Here is a 22,892-nt window from a genome sequence, read left to right as displayed (position 1 = left end):
AGAGGTTGAGTAAGCCTCACAGATCCTTCGTCTTTAGCTACTAATAATTGCTGGCAACCTGTAGCCATCATTTTGACAAGCTTTTTGTTTACTTTTTAGCCTTCGTAGACACAAAACTACAAGACATTGTCTTCCTAAAGCATTTTTGTAAGGTCTGTTTTGAAATTTGATTGGTGACTGTAAAATGTGTTAGGGGATTTCAGTTTTTCACTAACATTGTTTTCTTTATACTTTTTATATTCTTTACGTTTGGCTCAAAGATGATTTATCATAGATGCTGTTGACTGTGATTTTGGATTTGTTCGTGTCATAAAATTGAGGTGACAGGTCGACATTTTATTTTTTATTTATCCTCACAACATGTGAAGTATTCCCAAATATGACTTTTTCTAGAAAGACTACTAAGACTATAAGTTAAATGCAGTTTTAACAGGTTATTTTGTTTGTAATAAATGCTACAAGACAATTCTATAAAATTTAGAATTATAATTTAATTTCTTTTTAGCCATCTGTTATTAAAATTTTTATAAACATTTGACTCAAAGTAATTGCTCTTATTTGTAAAGTTATCTATCTAATCTGCTTTTGATATTCATATTGTTAGTTCACATATTTAGCCATTTGAAAGTTCTTGATTGCTTTTGAACATAAAAGTCACATTGATCCACTAAAGAGCTTTTATTTTTCTAGTCAGTATGCATTTGTACTTAAACTGACAGAGTTTCAACTTATAAAACACAAAACTTGGATGTTACAGCTGGAGTGTTTTACCTTTATTCAAAAGTGAATATTCAGATTTTTAACAATCATTCTAGACTCATGCCTTGCCCACATTAGATTAGATATGGTAATGACATACAGTTGTTAATCACACACGCTCAGGGTGCTAGAAAGGCTGCTGAAGTAGGCAGTTGACAGTTCAAGTTTCAAACATTCCAAAGACTAAGGCCAGATGTTGGCCAGATATAGAGACTAAAATCAAACTTGCATGAATCCCTATTTTCCGTGCATGTTGAGATCATACTAAGTATTCTGTTCAATTGAATCTGATGACCGGTTGTAAAGTCGAAATCTCTTTTATTCAAGAGTGGTGACCAGCAACCCCCCAATTGCTTTCAATTGGGTGGTCAGGGGAGACCTCTTAGAGATGGTGACATTTTGAGCAGAGACCTCAGTGACAGTCCGCTGTGCAAGGATNATAAAGTCGAAATTTCTTTTATTCAAGAGTGGTGACCAGCAACCCCCCAATTGCTTTCAATTGGGTGGTCAGGGGAGACCTCTTAGAGATGGTGACATTTTGAGCAGAGACCTCAGTGACAGTCCGCTGTGCAAGGATCTGGGAAAGAGCATTCCAGGGATAGAGGGAGCAGCAAGGGCAGAGGCCGTGAGCAGGAACCAGGTTTCCTGGCTTTTGGGAGACTGGGACTAGAGCAGAGAAATGATGAGGCAGAGTGGCTCAAAAGGAAGCAGATGGAGGCTGGGGGTTTACAACTGGCCAAAGGACGTGGAGCCTTTAGGCCACTTGTGGGGTTTGGCTCTTATTGTCTCCGTGGGGAGCCATTGCAAGATTCTAAACAGGAGAGGGATAGATTCTGATTTCCATATTTCAGAGTCTTTGTGGTGTTTTGGTGGCAAATGCATCGTAGGGGAGCAGGATGGGAGGTGATGGGGCTTGGACTGGGCCCACAACAAAGGGTATAGCAAAACCAGGGGGTTTGCTGACAGATCAGAGAGGAGGGTGAGAGCTGTGGAGAAGTCTAGGACGTCGGCTCGGTGTTGCTTTAGACTGATGGTCGTGTGTTTTCCTGCGATCCAGAAGACCGGCAGAGTGACAGGTTTTGGAGTGGGAGTGGCTGTTGAAAGTCGTGGCTCCCTATGCGAATAGTGTCATCTGTAGCACTGTACTGTGACACGCGGCCACTGACGATGACACTCACCTAAGTGGAATGCTGCTTTGGCACGTGGGGTTCAGAGCTGTACTAACCTAGGTATTGACTTTCGGCTTCTCCTGACTCCTGTGTTCTATACTTGGTTATTTCCAGAATGGAAGAGAGGCTTTCACAGCTGTAAGTCAATGCTGCCGGTGCCTGTGGTGCTCACCTTCACGTGACTTTGCCCAGCCCATCTTTCCCCGGGCTGGAGAGTGTGTCTAACGTGGGTGTGCCTCACCCGCCCCCACCACGTGCAGGTTGGGCTGGCCCCCTCCCCACTCGGTGCACCCACTGAGCCCTGCCCACTTTCTTCTCCCACGTCCGTTCTCCATTGTGAGTGCTAAGTCGCTCTTCCCTCTCAGCACCCTGCATGTAGCCCCCCAAGAAATATTTGAATGAGTTTTAAAAGAAGAGATGTTCCAATCATGGGAATGTTTCTTGAAGCTCATGATTAAACTCTTGGGAGGGCCTTTTTGAATGTCAGAATCCTTGAACTTGGGGCACTTACACGAGGAACCTCACAGGAAACCTAAGATTTATAATTTTGGGGAGGATTAAAAAATATGGTTGAAAGGTAGAATTTTAGAACCAAAGAGGAAAGTTTGTTGTGAGAAATGTACTAATGTGTTTTAGAATGAAACCTTTTTTTTGCTTTCTGTAAAGTATCTGGAAGGGGCAGTCTCCAGAAACCAGACTCTGACACGTAAAATGACATTTACAAACTGAAAAGCCAATGAGGTAGCCCAAGCTGGTCAGCCCTGACTATGGCTAAGTTGACTGGATAGGCGCCATCTTTGTTTGGAATTGAACTCCTGTCATGTGTTCTGGGCTGCCTGGAGTTGGGAAACCAGCTCTGATATTACTGCCTTCTGAATACACAAAATATAAACTCAGAGTCTCACTAGACTGAGACTAGGTGGGTAGCAATTTTGCTGGAACAAAACCAAACTTAGGGACAAAAATGCTTTTAAACCTGAAAATCATTTGTGATTTATCTGAGGTATAAAGGAATGTGAGGGCCAGCCAGATAAATATGCTACTAAAAACTCATCTTGACAGGTCCCTGGGTGGCTCAGTTGGTTGAGTAACTGCCTTCTGCCCAGGTCGTGATCCTGGAGTCCGGGGATCCAGTCCCGCATCCGGCTCCCTGCTCAGCGGGCAGCCTGCTTCTCCCTCTGACCCTACCCCTTCATGCTCTCTCTCTCTCAAATCAATAAATAAAACTTAAAAAAAAAAAGTCATCTTGAAAGTGATGGCCCCAAGATTTTTAGTAGTTTTCTTTTTGATAGTGTATGGGGACTGCTCAGGGAATATTTATTTGTGCCGAGTGTATGCATACGTTCCCTCATTTAATTCTCTCCATGGACAATAAATCCTGACTGCTTGGTATTTTCTTCACTTGTAAATTTAATTTAATCCAACTCACAAGGTGAAATTTGTTTCTATTTTCAGCTCTGAACTCTTTTACAAGAAATCTTAACCAGTTGTAAGCCCTTCGAAATGGACTCCCTTCGTGAATTACCTAGAAGATTTATATTCACAGGTGTGAGCCAGCAACTTCTTACATCATGATTAGCTATCAAAAATGCATGTAGACATTTTAATTGATTTTTTTTTTGGCTCAGGAACTTCTTATTCACCAAGAGCCAAGTCAGTGGCTACTGCCGGGTTGTAATTAAACAAGAGCATAGATAATAGTTAATACTCACCAGTTTCTGGGGCCATTGGTGCTTCCATTTGGCATTCTTGCCTGAGGAGCTTAACTCTCTAGTGGACTTTTTCTTTAGCATAATGTTTCCTCCCTGGGTGCTTGTTAAAATGCAGGTTCCTAAGCCCCAAAGTCAGCGGTGGAATGCGCCTGGGAGATTGCATTTCTAAGAGGCACCCTGGGTGGTCTGGGTCCAGGGCTGAAGCAGGAGGGCTGCTACTCCCCCCACTCAAAGCCGTGTGGAGGAAGCAACATGGCTGCCAAGGACAGATGCAGCCACGGGCCTGAGAGTTGAGCCATCTGAGTTCTGCTTTACCGTGTGACCTTGGCAAAGTTACTTATCCTTTCTAAGTCTCCATATTCTCATTTGTATCTGCTTACCTCACAGAATTGCTGTGAGGATCAAAACTGCGAGTTCTCTTGATGTCACCCTGAAGGGCTCAGGGCTTTGCAGTGGAGCAGATCTGGGTTCAAATTTCAGTTCTCTGGTTCTGCCTCTTGCTAGCTTTGCAACCCCAGGCAAATGGTTTCATTTCTGTTTCTTTCCCGGTAAAATGGGGACAGAAGAACCAACCGTATGATACTGGTCTAAGGACTGTATTCACTGATGTTTGTAAAAGGTGTGCAGCTCCTGCCTCTTAAGTGATCATTGGTTTTGCTTGTTTTTGAAAATACACCTTTAGAGACCCAAGTGGAGAGAAAGAAATAATTGTAAATGTGGATAGTGACACCTGGAGAACGAACTGCTTTTTTAATATGTAAAGATAAGGCAGCAGCTCCACCACTAGGAGGAATGGAGTCTTTGAAGGGGGCAGATATACCCTTGTGCCCCCACTTCATGCCTCTTGCCTGTAACCAATGGCATTTGAGTGTGGCAGATGTCTGGGAGGAGGAGTTTGTATGAAAAGTCGAGACACGGTCCCTGGTTCAGATGAGGTACTGAATATATGGTCTTGTGACCTAACAAGCTAGACCAGCTTTTAGACATTGATGGGAGTGTCAAGAGGAAAATAGATTGTTTTTAGTTCTTCTTTGAAAATAGTTCATCTACTTTTTATTTATTTATTTTTTGAAAGATTTTATTTATTAATTTGACAGAGAGAGAAGCACACAAGCAGGGGGAGCAGCAGGCAGAGGGAGAAGCAGACTCCTCGCTGAGCAGGGAGCCGGACACAGGGCTCTGTCCTAGGACCCCGGGATCATGGCCTGAGTCGAAGGCAGATGCTTCACCGACTGAGCCACCCAGGCATCCCTCATCTACTTTTTAGATCGATGATTTGAAACGTAGACATAGTCTCAGCCAAAACCCAAGGCGGAGTCAGCGGTAGGAATAAGAATAAAAACTTTGCTTTGGTCCTGGCGTGAAGTTGCCGCGACGGCTCTGCCTGGTAGCAGTGTTCCAGTCTCTCTCCAGTGGTTGCGTTCCATAGACCTCGTCTTCACAAATTTGTCGAATGTAGAATCATTCTCACACCCTAGCTTCTTTCATCTGCAGGATTCCAGACAGGCTTTTCACTGCATTGAACACATGCGCTCGTTTGTCTTGCAGGTCGTTTTTATGGGGAGAAGTGGGGCCGTTTTGTCACACCGTGTGTCTTCCTTTTTCTCAGTCTGGTAGCGGCACCAATGAAGGGCCTGCAGAGTCGCTAGTGCGCGTCCCGGACCCGGCACGGCGCAGTCGTGTAAGATAATGGCCCAGCAAGCAAACCTCGGGGAGCTCCTGTCCATGCTGGACTCCCCTGTACTGAGTGTGCGCGACGAGGTGACGGCTGTCTTTAAAGAGAACCTCAGCTCTGGTAAGCAGGGCCGCTCCTGTCCTCGCTCGGCTGCGCGTCAGAAGAGACTGACCTGGGGGTGACTGCAGTCTGCTCTCTGAAGCCATTGAGAAAAAAGCATCTGTTGCCAGCTTCTCTGTGTGCTTTAAGCTTTTGATGATGGAAATATTCAAATAGACACACAGACTTATTAAGTAAGAATCACATACTGAACCCACGACCCAGCTTCAAAGTCACTGCCTTCTTGTTTCATCTCATCTCCCTTGCTCCCCCCACCCAAGTATTTCCAAGCAAATGCTATGTGGAAATCACATATGTGATATCTGGAATAAAAATGCGTGACCTCTCTTTAATCAGAGAAACAGGAGTTTCAACAGTACCTTTCTTTGCTTACCAGGATGACAAAAATCAAATATTGATTATAGAAATGGGCACAGTTGGCAGGAGAATAAATTGGTATTCAGCCTTTTTTGGAGTATCCATCATCCATTAAAAAGCATGTACCATGTGTCCCATTGACAAGAGTCTGCATTTCATCATAGCCTTCAATGAAGTCTAGTGAAAACTGGGAAAACCCAAGTATCCTTCTGTAGGTGACAGGTTCAGGGAGTCGTGTTGAGCCGAGCAGTGGGGCAGCAGGTCAGTGAGGAGACTGAAGAAGGTCAGAGGTGCCGACGTGGGAGGGTGTCTACAACACGTCACGGGGAAGGAAGCACACACAGACTGCGTGTATGTGGGTGTGGGGGCTCTGTGTGTGGTTCTCCAAGTAGGAGAGGATTTGAAAGGACGCGTACCAAACTCAGGGACGCTTGTCTCTGAAGAGTGGCTTGAGAGAGGCCGGTAATGAGGAGGACTTTCATTTTATGTGCTTTCACATAATCTGAATCATTTTGAGTGGACATGGTTACAATTTTATAATCAAAGAAAGCAATAAAAAAAAAGCATTTCAGTGCTTTTCTGGATATTTAGGCAGGTTAATTTGGTATTACCCTATTGTTAAACCTAAATGGATTGAAGGGTAGAAATAGAATGCTTCACATGACTTTGGGGAGCATATAGAATAACTCTCTCTGGATTTCGTGACCGGCAGCCGTTTGAGGTAAGTTTAGAATGTTAAGGAAATAACTCTTCCCCTTTCCTTTGTTCAGACCGTGGTCCGATGCTCGTAAACACCCTGGTGGATTATTACCTGGAAACCAATTCTCAGCCGGTATTGCACATCCTGACTACCTTGCAAGAGCCGCACGACAAGGTAACTGCTGGCACGTCGCGCTGGGCCGTTCAGTCGGGCCCCGGCCGGTGTGGTGGCTTCTGTGCACACGCCCTGTGCCGTGTGTCGAGAGCATGCTCCCTCAGCTTCTCTGTGCCACAGATGATCCTGTTCCCAGATGGCAACTGCGTAGAAAAATAATTTGCGGAACCCAGGTGTCCTGAAAAGTTTACAAAATAAAATGTATTCCAGGGTTTTTTTTTTAAAGCTCTTGCTGTTCCAAGAAATCCTGAAATTCCAGTGCTATCACTGTACAGTGACAGTTTGACTCGTAAGGTGCCCGTCTTTAAATCCATGCTTTAAATAGGATTTTAGACTTAATCAATGTGGGAAAATCTGAATGTCCAAACAGCTAATGGGACTAATTGATGAGTCCTGTTGCCCAGCACCAGGCACTTGAAGGGCTCCCTAGTGCTTTATTTTTCTTGGTGGTAAAAAACTCACAAAGCATTGTAGTTGCATACTTTGGTTAAGTGTTGAGTTTCTAAATACTAGTGGCTTCACTAGGATTTGAAGGCCTTGCCATTATGTGCCTTTTCCAGCATATCTTGTTCTGTTGTTTTTCTAGGCTGGATTTTAACTTCTTGACTACCTGATTTGTATTTGGGGCCAAACAATGTAGACTGGGCTATGGTAGCAATAAGCCCCTGCTTCTAGGAGGATCCCCTCACAGCTTCAACAACCTGCCACAGGCTTGGGACCAGTGGTTATTGGAAGAAGCGGCTTATGTGTACTTAACAAGAGGGTCCATGAGGGAGTCTGCCCTCCCCACCCCCACATGTGTATCATGAGATCCTTTTTCAGGACTTGACAGCTGGCTGCCCTCTCTTGGGCCCAGTGCAACAGCGTCTTTTGTGCCAGCGTGGTTGGTTTTTAAAGATCTTTTGTTTGATCTCTTTACCTGGATGGCCGTTGCTTCACGTCCGTGGCGACTCGAGGGACTGGCATATATCATCGCTACCTCTGTGTCCCCTGCTACGTTCTCGTAAGGATTTCCCTGGATTGCCTCCCCCCTTCCCCCAGCCTTACTGAGACGTGTTTCCCCTGTTCTTTTACGTGTTTAGCACCTCTTGGACAAAATGAATGACTGTATGGGCAGAGCCGCCTCTCGGCTGCCTGCGCTGTCGCTGCTGGGGCATGTCATCAGGCTGCAGCCGCCTTGGAAGCACAAACTCTCTCAAGCACCTCTTTTGCCTTCTTTACTCAAATGTCTGAAGGTACGATGTTTGCAAGGGTTTGAATGAAATGCCTTTATGGATATCATTTCTGAAATTCTGGGTAACTTTAAAGCAGGCAAGCTAGATTTGAACTTTGAGAGTTTAGAAGCTTAGTGTTTGGCTTTCTTCTAATGTCATGTCCAGAGTTGGTACTTAGTAAATTCTCAGTGCGTCCTGGTGACTGGCGAGTGTCTTTTGTCCAAGCAAATACTTGTTCATGTCATGTTCAACGTGACATTATTCCCACCCTCTTTGACTCCATCATGGTCCAGTTTTCCCTCCCTTAAAACATCTGGTTTCTCCTTGGGGGAAGCCCAGATTCTCTCAGGTAGGAGAAAAATGGCTAACAGCCCTTTTCAACCATTTCGGAGAATGTTCTGGTTACAGCCATAATTAAGGTTTTGTTGATAGGCCTACTGAATCACATTCTGACTTTTGCACTGAATTTAGAGTATTTTTCTACACAGTGAGTCAAAACCTGAAGAGAACTTTATGGTTTTAGTTTTGACAGTGGCTCGCTGAAATAGTCCAGGCTATTTGCTTAATCTCTTTAATTCCTGGACTTGTTTTCCATCTATAAAATAAGAAAATGTGGTTAATGTTAAGTGCCTGTACCTCACAGAGACATGAAAATACCCAGTAGTATTTGCTGCAGGATGGCAGTGCCTCTGGACCCTCTGATACAGCACCCTGCTAATTGATTTTTGTCTCTGCCGGCAAGGGTAACTGTTTCATTATCCCTAGAGGTGGGAGTCACATTTGGGAGGGCATCATTAAAAAAACATGCATTCAATGTTGAGGAAAAAACAGGAACAATTGGAACAACTTAATTTTAAGTGAATGGATTGCTGAGAATATAACTCAATTTTGAGGCCACACAATTCAGTTCAGATTGTAAAACACTCCCTTTTTCCCTTGGTGAACTTTGGCAATTACTCATGGACTGCTACCCAAGCCATCAGTTAGAATATTACCATAAACGAAATTAGGGTTCGTACTTTTTACTGGAACTGGTTATTTGTTCTTAATTCTCCTACCGATATTTTATGTTCTGCTTACTAGATAGATGTCGGCCGTGACAAAAGGCTTAGTGCTTAACATAAAAATTAAATCTATTTAAGGCTTTATTTCCAGACTTGTAGATTTCCTTTATTTTAACAGTAATAATGAATGTCTTAGCCTGCGTGGTAGTCTTTTGATTAATGTCTTGTTTCGTAAATCTGAATTCCAGTTACTTGGCAAACATTCATGATTTAATTATGGGTCAGGTGAGCCGCTGTAGCTGTCCTGAGTTGATTCATTATCCATTGGGTATTAAGTATCTTCAATTAGCCTGAAGTTTGATATTTAAACTATAGACACAGTCAGAGGTCACCATATCGGCTTCTACTTGCTGATCTATAAATGCTGCTATAAAGGTGAGCCGTTAAGGAGACTTGTTAGTGTTCTGCTAACTTCTTAAATTATACTTCTGTTGTAATCCTTTAAAAAATACTGAATTACTTGACAGTACTTGTGTGGTGTTTTTTATTTTTATTTATTTATTTTTAAAGATTTTATTTATTTATTTATTTGGCAGGAGACAGCGAGAGAGGGAACACCAGCAGGGGAGTGGGAGAGGGAGAAGCAGGCTTCCCGCTGAGCAGGGAGCCCCATGCGGGGCTCGATCCCAGAACGCTGGGATCAGGACCTGAGCCAAAGGCAGACACTTAACGACTGAGCCACCCAGGCGCCCCTGTGTAGTGTTTTTTAAATTGATTAACAAAAAGTAAATATTTGAGGATTTGGTTGAATGAACAGAAACTGTCATGTTGCTTTGTTCTGTTAAAGGCAGCTCATGATGCTTCTGTCCAAGTGCCATAGGTAGAGCGTCCTCCGGCTGGAGGACTTGGCGACCCCAGGTCAAGTTGAAGTTTCTTTCCCAGATAGGTTTATCTGGGGACAGCAGAAGTGGTCTTCGCAGACTCACTATGGTCGAGTCTGATCCGTGTTGTTCCCGCAAACCTGAGGCTTAGGGATGTGAGTCTCGGAGGGGACCTCTGACTTGTGATCGCCGTAGAATCCAGAGCAGCCTCTTGGCGTGCTGAGAGTGCTGACCGATGCCGTGTCTGACAGGTGTTTCTCCCTGCTTGACCTTTCCTTCCGCAGGTGGACACCGATGTCATCGTCCTCACGACAGGTGTCTTAGTGTTGATAACCATGCTACCAATGATTCCACAGTCGGGGAAGCAGCACCTTCATGATTTCTTTGATATTTTTGGCCGTCTTTCATCATGGTGCCTGAAGAAACCAGGTAAAGATGTCCTTACCTACCTGTCATTCCCTACCAGGTGAATGCTTTCGTTAGTGATTGACAGGTCATGAGCTGTAAAGGAAGGTCGTGTAGAATTTTGTAGCTGGAATGGGTGGTTGTCACCAGCCGGGTGAGGACTCCTTGGGTGTACTGACCGTAGGCACAAATAAGAAGCGTGACTGTTGGATAGCTTCCTCGTTGTGTTGGCTTAAGAGGATTAGTTGTCAGAGAAGCTGGTGGGATGTAAAACTTCCTAATTGTCGGTAAACTTCAGTCTATCAAAATACCTTCAATCCATGTGGTAGAAATACAGGACTAGGCCTGGGGCACCTTTCTGTCTTACCCTGTTGTGACCGAACACAAACCTCTGGCTCCGAGAGCCTGTCTTTCGTCTCTGGAGGATGAGGGAAAATGCAGTGGGTCCTAATCAGTGTCCTTGTTTTGAACATGGTGGGATTTTCCCCCATACTGGCAGGGAGTCCGGCTCTTAGCAAAAAATGATTCCACAGCTGTAAGCACGTGGTATTTGGCATGTTTTCATGTTGAAAAGATGAAGTANTAATCAGTGTCCTTGTTTTGAACATGGTGGGATTTTCCCCCATACTGGCAGGGAGTCCGGCTCTTAGCAAAATGATTCCACAGCTGTAAGCACGTGGTATTTGGCATGTTTTCATGTTGAAAAGATGAAGTATGTAAGCCGTGTCACGCCAGGTACTGTGGCTTCCTGTACGGGATTAAATAACAAGTGCAGGACCCACGTGCTGCTGGTGACTTAGTAGGCTCTTCTTGGGAGGGAGTGGTCCGTCCCTTATTATGGAGGAGGTGTATGGATCCTGTGGACCGGGGGTTTTCTGTGGGGTCTGGGTGAGGCTCGATGAGCAATGTGTTCAGTTTCTCCCCCTCTCAGCTCCTTAAGCTAGTTTCTGGATGATAGTTTTTCACTCTTGAGTCACAAATCTGCATAGCTAAGACTACACACTGATTTCAAAAGCATCTCTCCCATTTGTTTTGCAAATATTTGAATGCCTGTCCTGCACCAAGCACCGTGCAAGGCACTAAGGGTACAGAGGTGAGTAAGACAGTGCTATCAAGATACTCAGGAAATTCATGCTGAATAGGACAGTGGAGAAGGATCATTACAGATTTTTGGGAGGCACCTGGCTGGCTCAGTTGGTAGAGCATACAACTCTTGATCTCAGGGTCATAAGTTTGAGCCCCATGTGTGGCATAGAGTTTACTGAAAATTAAGATAATAATAATAAAAAAAACAAGAACAAATTTTAGGGAGAGTGATTATCATGAGAAAGTTAGGTCAGTATCATGAGAGTGTCAGGTGAAGACTAGAGAGGATTGGATGCGTAGGAACCTTTATGGGTCGTTGTAAGTAGATCGGAATTTATCCAAAGGCCGTAGGGAGCCACTGGTGGATTTTAACGAAGGGGTGTTTGGTGTGTTCAGATTTGCATTTTAGAGAAAACTTCTCGTTATTTGTGGCGCGAGGTGGATGCAATCGACCGCAGGTCGTGCTGGTGGCCACGTGGTCATGATTGCTTTGCGCACACTATCTTGTGTCTGGCTGAGTCTCCTGTCCGTGATTTCCTGTTTTAGGCCACGTGACAGAAATCTATCTTGTCCATCTCCATGCCAGTGTTTATGCTCTCTTTCATCGCCTCTACGGAATGTACCCTTGCAACTTTGTCTCCTTTCTACGCTCTCACTACAGTATGAAGGAGAACTTGGACACTTTCGAAGAAGTGGTCAGGGTAAGTGAAGACGCTCATTTGATAACCCGCACACTGTGCACACAGGCTGTGGGTGGACTCGTGTATTCAGCCTGAATACTCGTGTATTCGTGTATTTCGAAATCTCCCCCCAGTCCCAGCCCTAGGCAACCACTGATCTCCTTTCTGCCTTTGTAGACTTCCCTCTCCCGATGAGCGTTTCCCAGACATGGGCTCGTGTAGGACGTGGTCTTCTGTAACTGCTTTCTTTCACTTGGTGGCAGCTTTCAGGGTTCATCCATGCTGTAACAGGTGTCAGGACTCCATTCCTTTTTATTGTCAAGTAATATGCTATTGTGGGGAGATACCACAGAAGTTAAGCCTTTTATAATTTGTCAACCCAAACTCTTCTAGCCAATGATGGAACACGTGCGAATTCACCCGGAATTAGTGACTGGATCCAAGGACCACGAACTGGACCCTCGAAGGTATAGACATGGAGCTGGCGACTCAGAATTTTACAGTGTCTCAACAGATTAATGCGATCTAGGTGATGTCCCTGCTGAGGTATTGTTCGGGAATACAGGTTCTTCTAGTTACAGAATCACTCTGTTTTGAGGACTCGTACGGCTAGAACTCCGTACAGTCTGAAACCTGCTCCTTGCAGCCCGAGAATTAACAGCTCCTCCAGGGGAGCGGAGGCGGTGGCAGTGCAGATACCTGCCCCGCAGAGCCCCAGAAAGGCGTCCGGCTCGGTGGTACCGGTGATCGCCTGAGGCAGGCCGAGCAGCGTGTGGTTGAAAACGAGCGGGTTGTGGGAAGTGTGGATGTCGAGTGGTGAGCCTCCCCCTGCAGGTAGCCAGGCGACGGCCGGCCGTCCTCCAGGGGACCCTGAGAAGTCTCCAGGTTTATTCTCTGGAGGAAGTGCACCTGCCAGGCTTCCTATTCGAGGATGCCAGGCGTGGGGCGGGTGGAGCTGAGAAGAGAATGAAGTTCTCCGCACGGAGCTGTGAGAAACTCAGCTCCCTCCTCCACCTTCTGTGGCTGGCAGCTAGGCTGATGCTCCCCCTGGCAGAGGATTGAACCCTTTTGGGGAAAACCAGTCCACAGATAACTGACATTTGGGCATCTCCCACTGAAAAGGCTGGTTCACTGCCTGCTCTCACCTCACGGGCCCTCCCTCTGTCACACGGAGCCTCAGTTGGCTCAAAACACCTTCATGTGAGAGAGATGGTACGTGGAGAGGTATATAAAGTGTGCCTGTAAAGCGTAATAACATCACACGAATACCTGTGCACACAGCTGCTGTCCAGCTTCTCAGCTGAAGCATCACTATACATCTTTCTCCCTATTCCCTGTCCCACTTGGGAGAAACTACTGTTCTTGCTTTTATGTTAATCGTTCTTTCTTTTTTTTAGAGTTTTACCATGTGTATTGTTGTGCTTTGGAAAGCTAATTGGGAAGCCAAGCCAGGCTAAGGAAAGGGCAGTCTTGTCGCTTTTAATTTTTTTTTTTTTAAAGATTTTATTTATTTATTCGACAGAGATAGAGACAGCCAGCGAGAGAGGGAACACAAGCAGGGGAAGTGGGAGAGGAAGAAGCAGGCTCATAGCAGAGGAGCCTGACGTGGGGCTCGATCCCACAACACCGGGATCACGCCCTGAGCCGAAGGCAGACGCCTAACCGCTGTGCCACCCAGGCGCCCCAGTCTTCTCGCTTTTAGATGAGTTCTCAGGAGTCAAGGGGAAGGGCCCAGTGTTTGCATCTTCATCAGGTTTCCCTTCATTGAGAGTTTACAGGAGCCCCAGGGGTGGGGGGGGTGTCAGTGGGCAAGGTCATTCACGCGTGAGACCTGGGACACATAATGCTCACCCCAGGCAGAGCCTCTGGCCCAGTCTTCTCGCTTTTAGATGAGTTCTCAGGAGTCAAGGGGAAGGGCCCAGTGTTTGCATCTTCATCAGGTTTCCCTTCATTGAGAGTTTACAGGAGCCCCAGGGGTGGGGGGGGTGTCAGTGGGCAAGGTCATTCACGCGTGAGACCTGGGACACATAATGCTCACCCCAGGCAGAGCCTCTGGCCCAGTCTTCTCGCTTTTAGATGAGTTCTCAGGAGTCAAGGGGAAGGGCCCAGTGTTTGCATCTTCATCAGGTTTCCCTTCATTGAGAGTTTACAGGAGCCCCAGGGGTGGGGGGGGTGTCAGTGGGCAAGGTCATTCACGCGTGAGACCTGGGACACATAATGCTCACCCCAGGCAGAGCCTCTGGCCCAGTCTTCTCGCTTTTAGATGAGTTCTCAGGAGTCAAGGGGAAGGGCCCAGTGTTTGCATCTTCATCAGGTTTCCCTTCATTGAGAGTTTACAGGAGCCCCAGGGGTGGGGGGGGTGTCAGTGGGCAAGGTCATTCACGCGTGAGACCTGGGACACATAATGCTCACCCCAGGCAGAGCCTCTGGCAGGTCCTGGAGCGAGGCCGGCTTCTGGGTGTGCTGCCGAAACGTGGCAGGAGATGAAGACTGCTCCTTTGCTGCTTCTCGGCTCATGGGTGGCCCGCTTCCAGGAGCAGGTCAGAGCAGGGTCCCTCTGTGGGGCTGATCCAGGCGGAGAAGGGAGAGTGGGGCCTTTATCATTGCTTACTCAGGACAGACTGAGCACAGACAGTGTATCCGGGCCAGGGTCACCTGCACTCTGCGTCCCTCCATTAAGAAGATAGTGGGGTGGCAGTGGAGATGAGAGTGAGAGCCTGCCACATGCCTGTCTCTTGGCCTGCTTCTCAGATCCATGCCTTGTGCACGGTGGTCCTCTGCGTCTCTCCCGTGCAGGACCTCCCATCCCCGTGTCTCCTGTCTCTTTTCTGGGTTTGCCCTTGTTTTTGTGGAGTTTACCCTCTAGTAGCTCTCAGAGAAAGGAAGCAGTTAGGTGGCTGGTTACAGACTTCCAGCCCCCCTCATTCTGCAGTCTGAAGGCATTATTCCTTCGCATCTTGCTGCCAGTATTGCTGTTGAAATCCAAAGCTGTTTTTACTTCTCACGTCTGTATTTGCCGTGTTTTTCTCTCTGGGAGCCTGTAGAGCCCCCTCTCGGTTCTCCTCATATTCTGACATTGCCTAGTCGCCATCTGTTCTCCTTGTTTAATCTGGAAACTCTTATCTTCAGGCTCTAGGAAATTTTCTCTAATTACCTCGTGCTTGATTTCCTTCCTTCCATTGTGTCTGTCTGTCTTTCTGAAACTGCTGGTATGTAGAGGCCTTGGAGCGTCCTCTGCTTTTCTTTGCTCTCCTGTTTTTTCTCTCTGCTCTTTTGTTCTTTCTGAAGGTTTTCTCATCTTTAGCTTTTAATGCTGTTGGGAGTTTCCTTCCTAGGGCTGTGTTCTCAGCATCTAAGAGTTTTTTTTTATGCGTCTCTGAATACTCCTCTTCGTGGTAGCCTGTCTTGGGTTTCACAGATGCAACCTCTCACATCTTCGAGAATGCTGAGAGCTGTTTGTTCCCCGTGTAATCCATGGACTGTTGTTCTTTTGAAGTCTTTGAGGCATTCTGCAGAAATCTGATAATGCACTTGTGTCTGGGTAGGGAGACCAGAAAGCTCTCTTCACAAGGACTTGTCACCTCTGTGCTTCGTGTGTGTGTGTGTGTCTGAACGTCTGTTGGAGATCCTGATGTCAGTACTGTGTTCCTCCTGAGCTGGTCAGGTTTTTGTAGAGAAGGGTCTTCTACTCTGCAGCCTGGGGAGGGTCTGGCTGCTGCTGGAGGGAAGAGGCTGGTGGTGAGAGAGGTTAGTGGTCTTGGCGTTCAGAATGTACATGCTTACCTAATTCCCTTGTTTGAATGGTACTCATGCCCTCAGCTATTTCTGGAGTAACTCAGTCCCGAAAATCTGTTTTACTGTCTCCAGAGAACAGCCCAGACTTTTGCTGCCGGGAGCATAGAGTAGGGGAGGGGACCTTGGGACTCTGACCCTCAAATAGTTTTCACCCTGTCTTCCTGATGCTAGCTGTCCTCACCTACCTGGCACTCACCCCCAGTTCCAGAAGCACTTGAGGTGTAAACATTTTTTAGCTTTTTAAGGATTCTGCAGTATAAAGTTGACTTTTAGGTTTGAAACAAGGGGAGCTTAGGATTCTGCTTTCTTGGATTTGCTACATAGGTTGCCTCTGGCCTGTCTGCTGTCTAGTTTTCGGAGTCCGTAGTGCTGTGCTGTCTCCCCCATTCTTCTCCCTCTCATAGGTTTATATTTAAAAACAAATCCATTACTGTAGATTTGGTGGGTTTGGGAGGTTATACAATTGGATGTGTATGTTTAGTCTGTGATACTAACTTGGACATCTCCCAGGCCAGCTTAGAGAACCTCGCTTCCCATGGCTAGGCAGAGGTCATCTGGCTTTTGAAGAAAGCTCTAACCCAAAAGACAAGAGACCAACATAAGGGCACCTGAGTGGCTCACTTGGCTAAGTGTCTGCCTTTGGCTCAGGTCATGATCCCAGGGTCCTGGATCGAGCCCCATGTTGGGCTCCCTGTCAGTGGGAAATCTGCTATTCCCTCTGCCCCTCCCCCACTGCTCGTGAGCGCATGCGCGCACTCTCTCTCAAATAAGTAAAATCTTAAAAAAAAAAAAAAAAAGTGACCAACATAAAAAGGAGAAAATGGAGCTAGAAAGAAACTGATAATACAGAGAGAGGAGGAAAGCATCTGTAGTAGCCGCTGAGATGGGGCATTTGAGCACATGTAGGGGTCACAGTGCCATGGAGGGGAACATCCAGAGACAAAGAACCTTGAAAATGAAAAATGGGAGCTAAAGTCAAGACTTCAACAAAAGAACTGGAAGATAAAGTTGAGACTATCTCAGAAGCAGAATCAAAGGATGGAGATGAGTATTTTGAGCAGAGAGATAAGAAACTTAGTCTAGGAAGTCCAACATCCAAGAAAAAAGAGCTTTAGAAAGGAGAAAACTTTTGGGGGAAGAAATTGTAAAAGACATAATAGAAGAAAATTTCCGATATAGGTGTGAAAAATACAAAGAAATATAACAGTGGGAGGATCAAAGGACACCCATTTCCAGATTGAAGGGGCTTACCTGGCGCCCAGCCTCTGTCAGTGAGAGAGAATGCTACCAAGTCTCAGTGTGGTGAATCTCAAAACACCAGGGGTAAACCTTTCCTAGAGAGAGAACCACAGTGCTTAAAGGGATCAAGTCAGAATGCTCGTAGCTTCTGAAACTGATTGAGACAAAAAGGTCTTCAACATAGAATTCTAGAAGCAGCCGAACTGCCTGTCAAGTGTGACACTTTTAGATATGCAAGGATTCACATTTACTTCCCATAGACCCCTTCTCAGCTAACTACTGGGGCATGTGTTCCACCAAAATGAGAGTAGAATCCGGTGAGACAGAGTCCAGGAAACAAGGGGACCTGACCTAGGCTCGTGGACACGGGAAGTCTTCGGTCACACTACACAGCAGCCCTCAGAACAAACCAGTCTCGACAGAAGTGGGAGAGGGCTCCAGAAGGGAGCTAGTTTGGGGTGGGGGCGGGGGGTAATTCCAGTAGCTTATTTGCATATTGTTACGTAAAAATTATATCAAGCATTGTTGTTAGAGTAAGTTTAGGAAGAATTATAATAGATACAGAGAGGACTGAGGAGAAGAAACCGAAAAATCCAAACTCCAGGACAAACGAAATCTAACAGAAAAGGAAATCTATTAGCACACTCTGGCTCAGCCATGCATAGTATTTACATAGTCATAATAATCACTGAAAACTGATTTTGAAGAAAACAAAACTATGATACACGTCTGTTGAGAGCTCAGGGAGGAGGGAGAAGGATATACGGAAGTGGCCTACATTCTCACTGACTGTAATGGAAGTCAGTAGATGATGGGTACAGTCTGTATATTGGGAAATTCAGAGCATAGAATGTATTCTTTATAATATGCAGGCAGGGTACCAGTTCAGAAGCAGATCGGAAGCAGCTGCCAAAGTGGTTGAGAGGAATGGCATGGGAGGGACCTTTTAATTGTCTTTTTAACTACCATATTTCATTTAAATGCAAGATGTCATGGAGTACTTCCATTTTATGTTCGTCTGAGAAAGAAAAAAATGCCACAAAAACTAACACACACGGATTAGATAGGACTTCCCAGTTTCAGAGAGATTAAATGTGAAAAGTCCTTTTAAGAATCAGGGAAATAGCTTAAGTACGTATGTTACCAATTAAATCAGACATTTGAATGTATTGGTACTGTATTGTGCTTCTCACTTTATTCTCTAAAAGCAATGCTCCTGTGTGTACATAAGCATCCTGACCCTTGCTCTCCTTCATCCCTTGCTGGTTGTGCCAAGAATACTTGGGGAGGTTACCGCCCTTAACACACAGGTACCCTGGGCAGCGAGCACCCATGCCGACCACAGGTGCCATGCTCCTGTCGAAAGGCTTTCCCCTCAGGGGTGCTGCCCCTGCCCTGGGGACTCTCTCGTTCTGTATTTGATACCACATTTTCAGCATCTCAGATCGAATGATGAGTTCTCTAGAACAGTTGTGTAGGAGCAGATGTTTTGTTGGGGTAAACCCATGGTGTGCGTGCCCTTAGTGCTGGGCTGTTTTTCTGTGAAATTTGAAACATGAAGACTCTCATCTTGCTGGATCCAGTCTTGCTGGATTCCTACTTACTTAGAAACCTGGACACCGAAATTATGTTGTCTAAAAATTTATGCTCGAGCTGGTGCATGCTGTATTAATTATTAGGGCTTTGTAGAACATTTGGCAAATGCTGGAGAGGGAAGAAAGAAAAAGAATATCACCCATGACTTCAGTTCTTTTGATTCGAACACTTAGTGTCGTCATCTCTCTTTGTGGGCATATCTCTGAGTAGTTTTGAATGCTTTATCATTGAAGCTCACACCCTAACCATCTTACGTTGCTGAATTTTTGAAAACATGATTTTTAAAATCAGCTTCAGGAAAGTATAGTTGACATACGGTAAGATTCATCAGTTGTTGTTAAGTTTTGTCAAAAGTCACACTCACGATAAAGAACGTGTCATTGCCCACGAGGTTCCTGTGTGTACTTTGCGGTCAGTCTCCTCCCTGACACCTGGCAGCCAGTGACCTGGGCGCGTGCTTGTTCTGGTTCTGTAGCAGTTCTGTAGCGTATATCCCCTCGGTGTGACTTTGGGTTATTTCTTTTCTTTTTTCTGTGACAAGCTGTGCTGAGCATTGTTGTCCGTCGCGACGTACGTCGATTTCCACAGGCTGAATCTTAGGTGGAACTGTGGGTCATATGACCGGAATCTTTGGCCGATGTAAAAAATGTCCTTGTGGGCTTTCTCTAGGGTTGAGTCCTTCTGCGCCGTAGTTCCGGCCTAGAGGTGGATTAGAACCCCCGAGGCTCTGATAGGAGACCTTAAATCCACCTCAGCTACCCAGCTGTTTCCAGGCCTCCCTGTTCTTTGATTACCTTTGTTCTGAGGGAGAAGTTCCCCTGGTGACTGCTTGGCGTAGCGTGTGCTCTTTGGCGGCTATGCCCAGTCGTTTGTCGATGCCATTTTTGTTTCAGATTAGGTTCTGATAACCTGACACGACCAATTTAAATAGGGAAGGTAGAGCTTTGTAAAATGAGTGGCTGATTCTTAACATACCAGTACTGTTTGATACTGGGCTGGCAGGGTTCTGCCTTGTCCTTCGCTAATCCTAGTTCCGTGCCTGGCCTTGCGTTAGCGTTCTTAAGGGTTCGGCTGTTTGATTACATGGATTACAGCTTGCCTTTCTTAACTGTTGTTGCCTCTTCCAGGTGGAAGCGATTAGAAACACATGATGTTGTAATAGAGTGTGCCAAAATCTCTCTGGACCCCGCCGAAGCCTCCTACGAAGATGGAGACTCCGTGTCCCCGCAGGTGTCAGCGCGCTTTCCTCATCGTGCAGCCGATGTGGCCGCCAGCCCTTACGTCGACATGCAGAATAGCTGTGGTAAGAGTGACATCGGCAGTTACCTGCTTCGCACCTTCGTCTCTGGAAAGCATGGCTCATTTGTGTCAACTTTTTGTTCTTTTCCTGGGATAAGACTCACTGCAGCTACTAGCAACTTTTCCCAAATGTTGAAAATTAGAGTTTGCCTACAGTTTCTCCTGATTAACTCCTCTTTCCAGTTTAATTCAGAGCCCTGCATCTTTGGTCTTCTACCTGACAGTATGCCAGCAGACTTGGGGGTGGGTTTTTGGTTTTTTTTTAAGATTTTATTTGAGAGAGAATGAGCAGGGGGAGCAGCAGAGGGAGAGGGAGAAGCAGGCTCCCCACTGAGCAGGAGCCCGATGTGGGGCTTGATCCCAGGACGCTGGGATCGTGACCTGAGCTGAAGGCAGATGCCCAACCAACTGAGCCACCGAGGCGCCCCCAGGGGTGGGTTTTTAATGCAGGAAAAGGAATATGGACTCGAGTATTCGACTTCCCGGCAGCACCCCACTGGGGAGTCTTTCTATGTTTCAGACGCTTGCAGTGAGGTCCCCAGGCTGTAGCACTCACTGATGGAGTTTGCGTGAGTCTGGACAATTTAGAATTGGTTTCTAGAAAAGGCAGGCTTATCTGTAGGTAGTACCCATTAAAGGTGTCATCCAGGCTGTGCTTTTTCAGGTTATCCTGAAGCTTAACTTGACATCAAACCTTACTGAACTTGGGGGGCCCGGGTGCTCAGTCGATTGAGTGTCTGACTTGATTTCGGCTCAGGTCATGATCTCAGGGTCCTGGGATTGAGTCCTGTGCTGGGCTCCACACTCAGTGGGGAGTCTGCTTGAGTTTCTCTCCCTCTTCCTCTGCCTCCCCCCTGCCCCGTGCTCTCTCTCTCTCTCTCAAATAAATAAATAAAATCTTAAAAAACAAAACAAAATAAACAACCTTACTGAACTTTATTTCCAAAGAGCCATTCAGGTGTTACTTTGTCCCTTGGACGTCAGGAGTCCCCTCAGTTTTTTAAACTATGAACATTATCGAGTGGTTTAGAGGGCTGTAATTTTTATTTTTTCCAGCGTAACGTAAAATCACACACTAATCTCACATGTTCTTTCCCTTTCATTTTAGGGAGTGCTACCTCGACCCCTTATTCCAGTTCTCGGCTGACATTGTTCAGTACACCCGGGCAGCCACCTCAGATTCTGAGTCCCCCATCGACACGGCTGTTGACTGAGCCGCCACAAGTATGGTGTTCAAGAGTGTGCCTGCTTGCTCCTCTGTTTCTGGGGAAGCTGACTCTTCGGGGCGGATTTAGCATATGGTTGGGAAAATCTCACACTGCTCATGTTAGGAGTTATTTTTAAGGATATGTGGTATTAGAAAAGTTAGTTACTATTGCCACTTGGGTTTCTCTTGGAGTCTAGATTTACAAAAAGCATCTTGTCTCATAATGAAGCTTTAATAAGATGGTTTTTTCCATTCAGTCATGGATATAAGCCTTGGGGATGATTTGGTGTTCATTTCTCATTGCTGACATGTCTTATTAACTTCCCAGGCTACTCTTTGGAGCCCGTCTATGGTTTGTGGTATGACCACTCCGCCAACTTCTCCTGGAAATGTCCCACCTGATCTGTCACACCCTTACAGTAAAGTCTTTGGTACAACTGGTATGTATGTGTGAGGTGGTATTCAGTGAGTTGGTCTGGGCCCGCAGTATATGACAAGGAACTGTCTCTTAGATCCAGCAGTGAGTTTGGGGCTGCTTACTGTAGTCAGCCTATTTTCGACACTTCATGCAAAACTCTGGGGTTTTCAGAACCTAGAAAGTGAACCCCGCCCCCCCCCCAAAAAAAGATGGTTCAAGCTCCCTAGAAGGTTCACTGTAGCAGCTTTCTTCATTGTCCTAGGCAGTCTGAAAAAATTCATAGTTTTCTAATAGGTTTGGTGATGGTGTATATGCTGTCCTTGCCTGTGAGCAGGTGGAAAAGGAACTCCTCTGGGAACCCCAGCAACGTCTCCTCCTCCCGCCCCGCTCTGCCACTCAGATGACTACGTGCACATTTCCCTCCGGCAGGCCACAGCCACACCCCCCAAGAAGGTATGTGCAGGCGTGTCCACACTCCCTCTGCCCCGGCATGGTGACCTGCATGCGGCCTCACTGTGGGAAGGAAGCTCGTTATGTCAGATGGAATTTGGACCTGAGATGTGATGGGTTTGGATCTGGGCAACTGAAAATAGACTAGTCAACAGCTCTTAGAGTGTGATCTGCTTACCCCTGGGGCTCCAGAAGCCTTTCTGGGGACCCAGGAGTTGGACTGCTTTTGTCATAATACTAACCTGCTCTTCCCCTCTTGACCACGTTGGCATTTGCACTCGTGGTACAGAGTGATGTGGGGGAGAAGGGCCAGCACCAGATTGTCCGGCGCACGCCGCCTTCTTCCTTGACGTGTGTCTTCAGCTTAAAAGATAAAAAACCCAAAACACCAGTACCTTACGACTGTTCCATGGAAAGCAGTAAAAATGATTCATCTTATTTTTTTTTTTTTTAAAGATTTTATTTATTTATTTGACAGAGACAGAAACAGCCAGCGAGAGAGGGAACACAAGGGGGGAGTGGGAGAGGAAGAAGCAGGCTCATAGTGAAAGAGGCCTGATGTGGGGCTCGATCCTGTAACGCCGGGATCACGCCCTGAGCCGAAGGCAGACGCTTAACCGCTGTGCCACCCGGGCGCCCCAATGATTCATCTTATTATACTGCGACCCTTGAGAACATACATGTTGAATATTCTTTGAGATAAAATGGGAGATCCATCACAAACCCTTGTGCTGTGACTTGAGTTGATTGCTAGGCCAGCTGCATTTTGTGTGGCATGCCAGTTTGATGTGAGGGAACAACTGACTGACAAAGGATGCTTATTCAGACCCGGGAATGGGGTAGGCTGCTGCTTCCATGACCAGCTGCCACTTCACAATAAACAGCGGACAGTCTTTGCGGCCGGTGGTAAAATTCAGTTTTCAGGTGAAATTAGAATATGAAAAACCTGATC

At 46.2% G+C, this 22,892-nt stretch overlaps 1 protein-coding gene across 15 annotated transcripts in view; it reads left to right on the top strand.

Moving 5' to 3' along the window:
- TSC1 (TSC complex subunit 1) overlaps positions 1-22,892 on the top strand; it is a 50,061-nt gene that overhangs the window by 11,113 nt on the left and 16,056 nt on the right. For 10 of the 15 annotated variants that reach the window (XM_019805011.2, XM_011231219.3, XM_019805009.2 and 7 more), the window contains 10 exons: positions 5,250-5,435; positions 6,563-6,666; positions 7,749-7,901; positions 10,050-10,194; positions 11,803-11,957; positions 12,330-12,403; positions 19,694-19,869; positions 20,974-21,089; positions 21,401-21,512; positions 21,825-21,943. In XM_019805011.2, coding sequence (XP_019660570.2) covers positions 5,330-5,435; positions 6,563-6,666; positions 7,749-7,901; positions 10,050-10,194; positions 11,803-11,957; positions 12,330-12,403; positions 19,694-19,869; positions 20,974-21,089; positions 21,401-21,512; positions 21,825-21,943 — 1,260 coding nt within the window. In that variant the 5' untranslated portion in view covers positions 5,250-5,329. Of the gene's footprint in view, positions 1-3,383; positions 3,475-4,799; positions 4,964-5,249; positions 5,436-6,562; positions 6,667-7,748; positions 7,902-10,049; positions 10,195-11,802; positions 11,958-12,329; positions 12,404-19,693; positions 19,870-20,973; positions 21,090-21,400; positions 21,513-21,824; positions 21,944-22,892 lie in introns of those variants that run through there. The other 5 variants (XM_034664741.1, XM_011231220.3, XM_034664737.1 and 2 more) reach the window with 2 other exon arrangements.

This window comes from Ailuropoda melanoleuca, chromosome 7, assembly GCF_002007445.2.
Source record: "Ailuropoda melanoleuca isolate Jingjing chromosome 7, ASM200744v2, whole genome shotgun sequence".
Taxonomy (NCBI): Eukaryota; Metazoa; Chordata; class Mammalia; order Carnivora; family Ursidae; genus Ailuropoda; species Ailuropoda melanoleuca.
The sequence above is the reverse complement of the archived record's forward strand: the minus strand, read 5'-3'. Positions and strand labels throughout refer to the sequence as shown.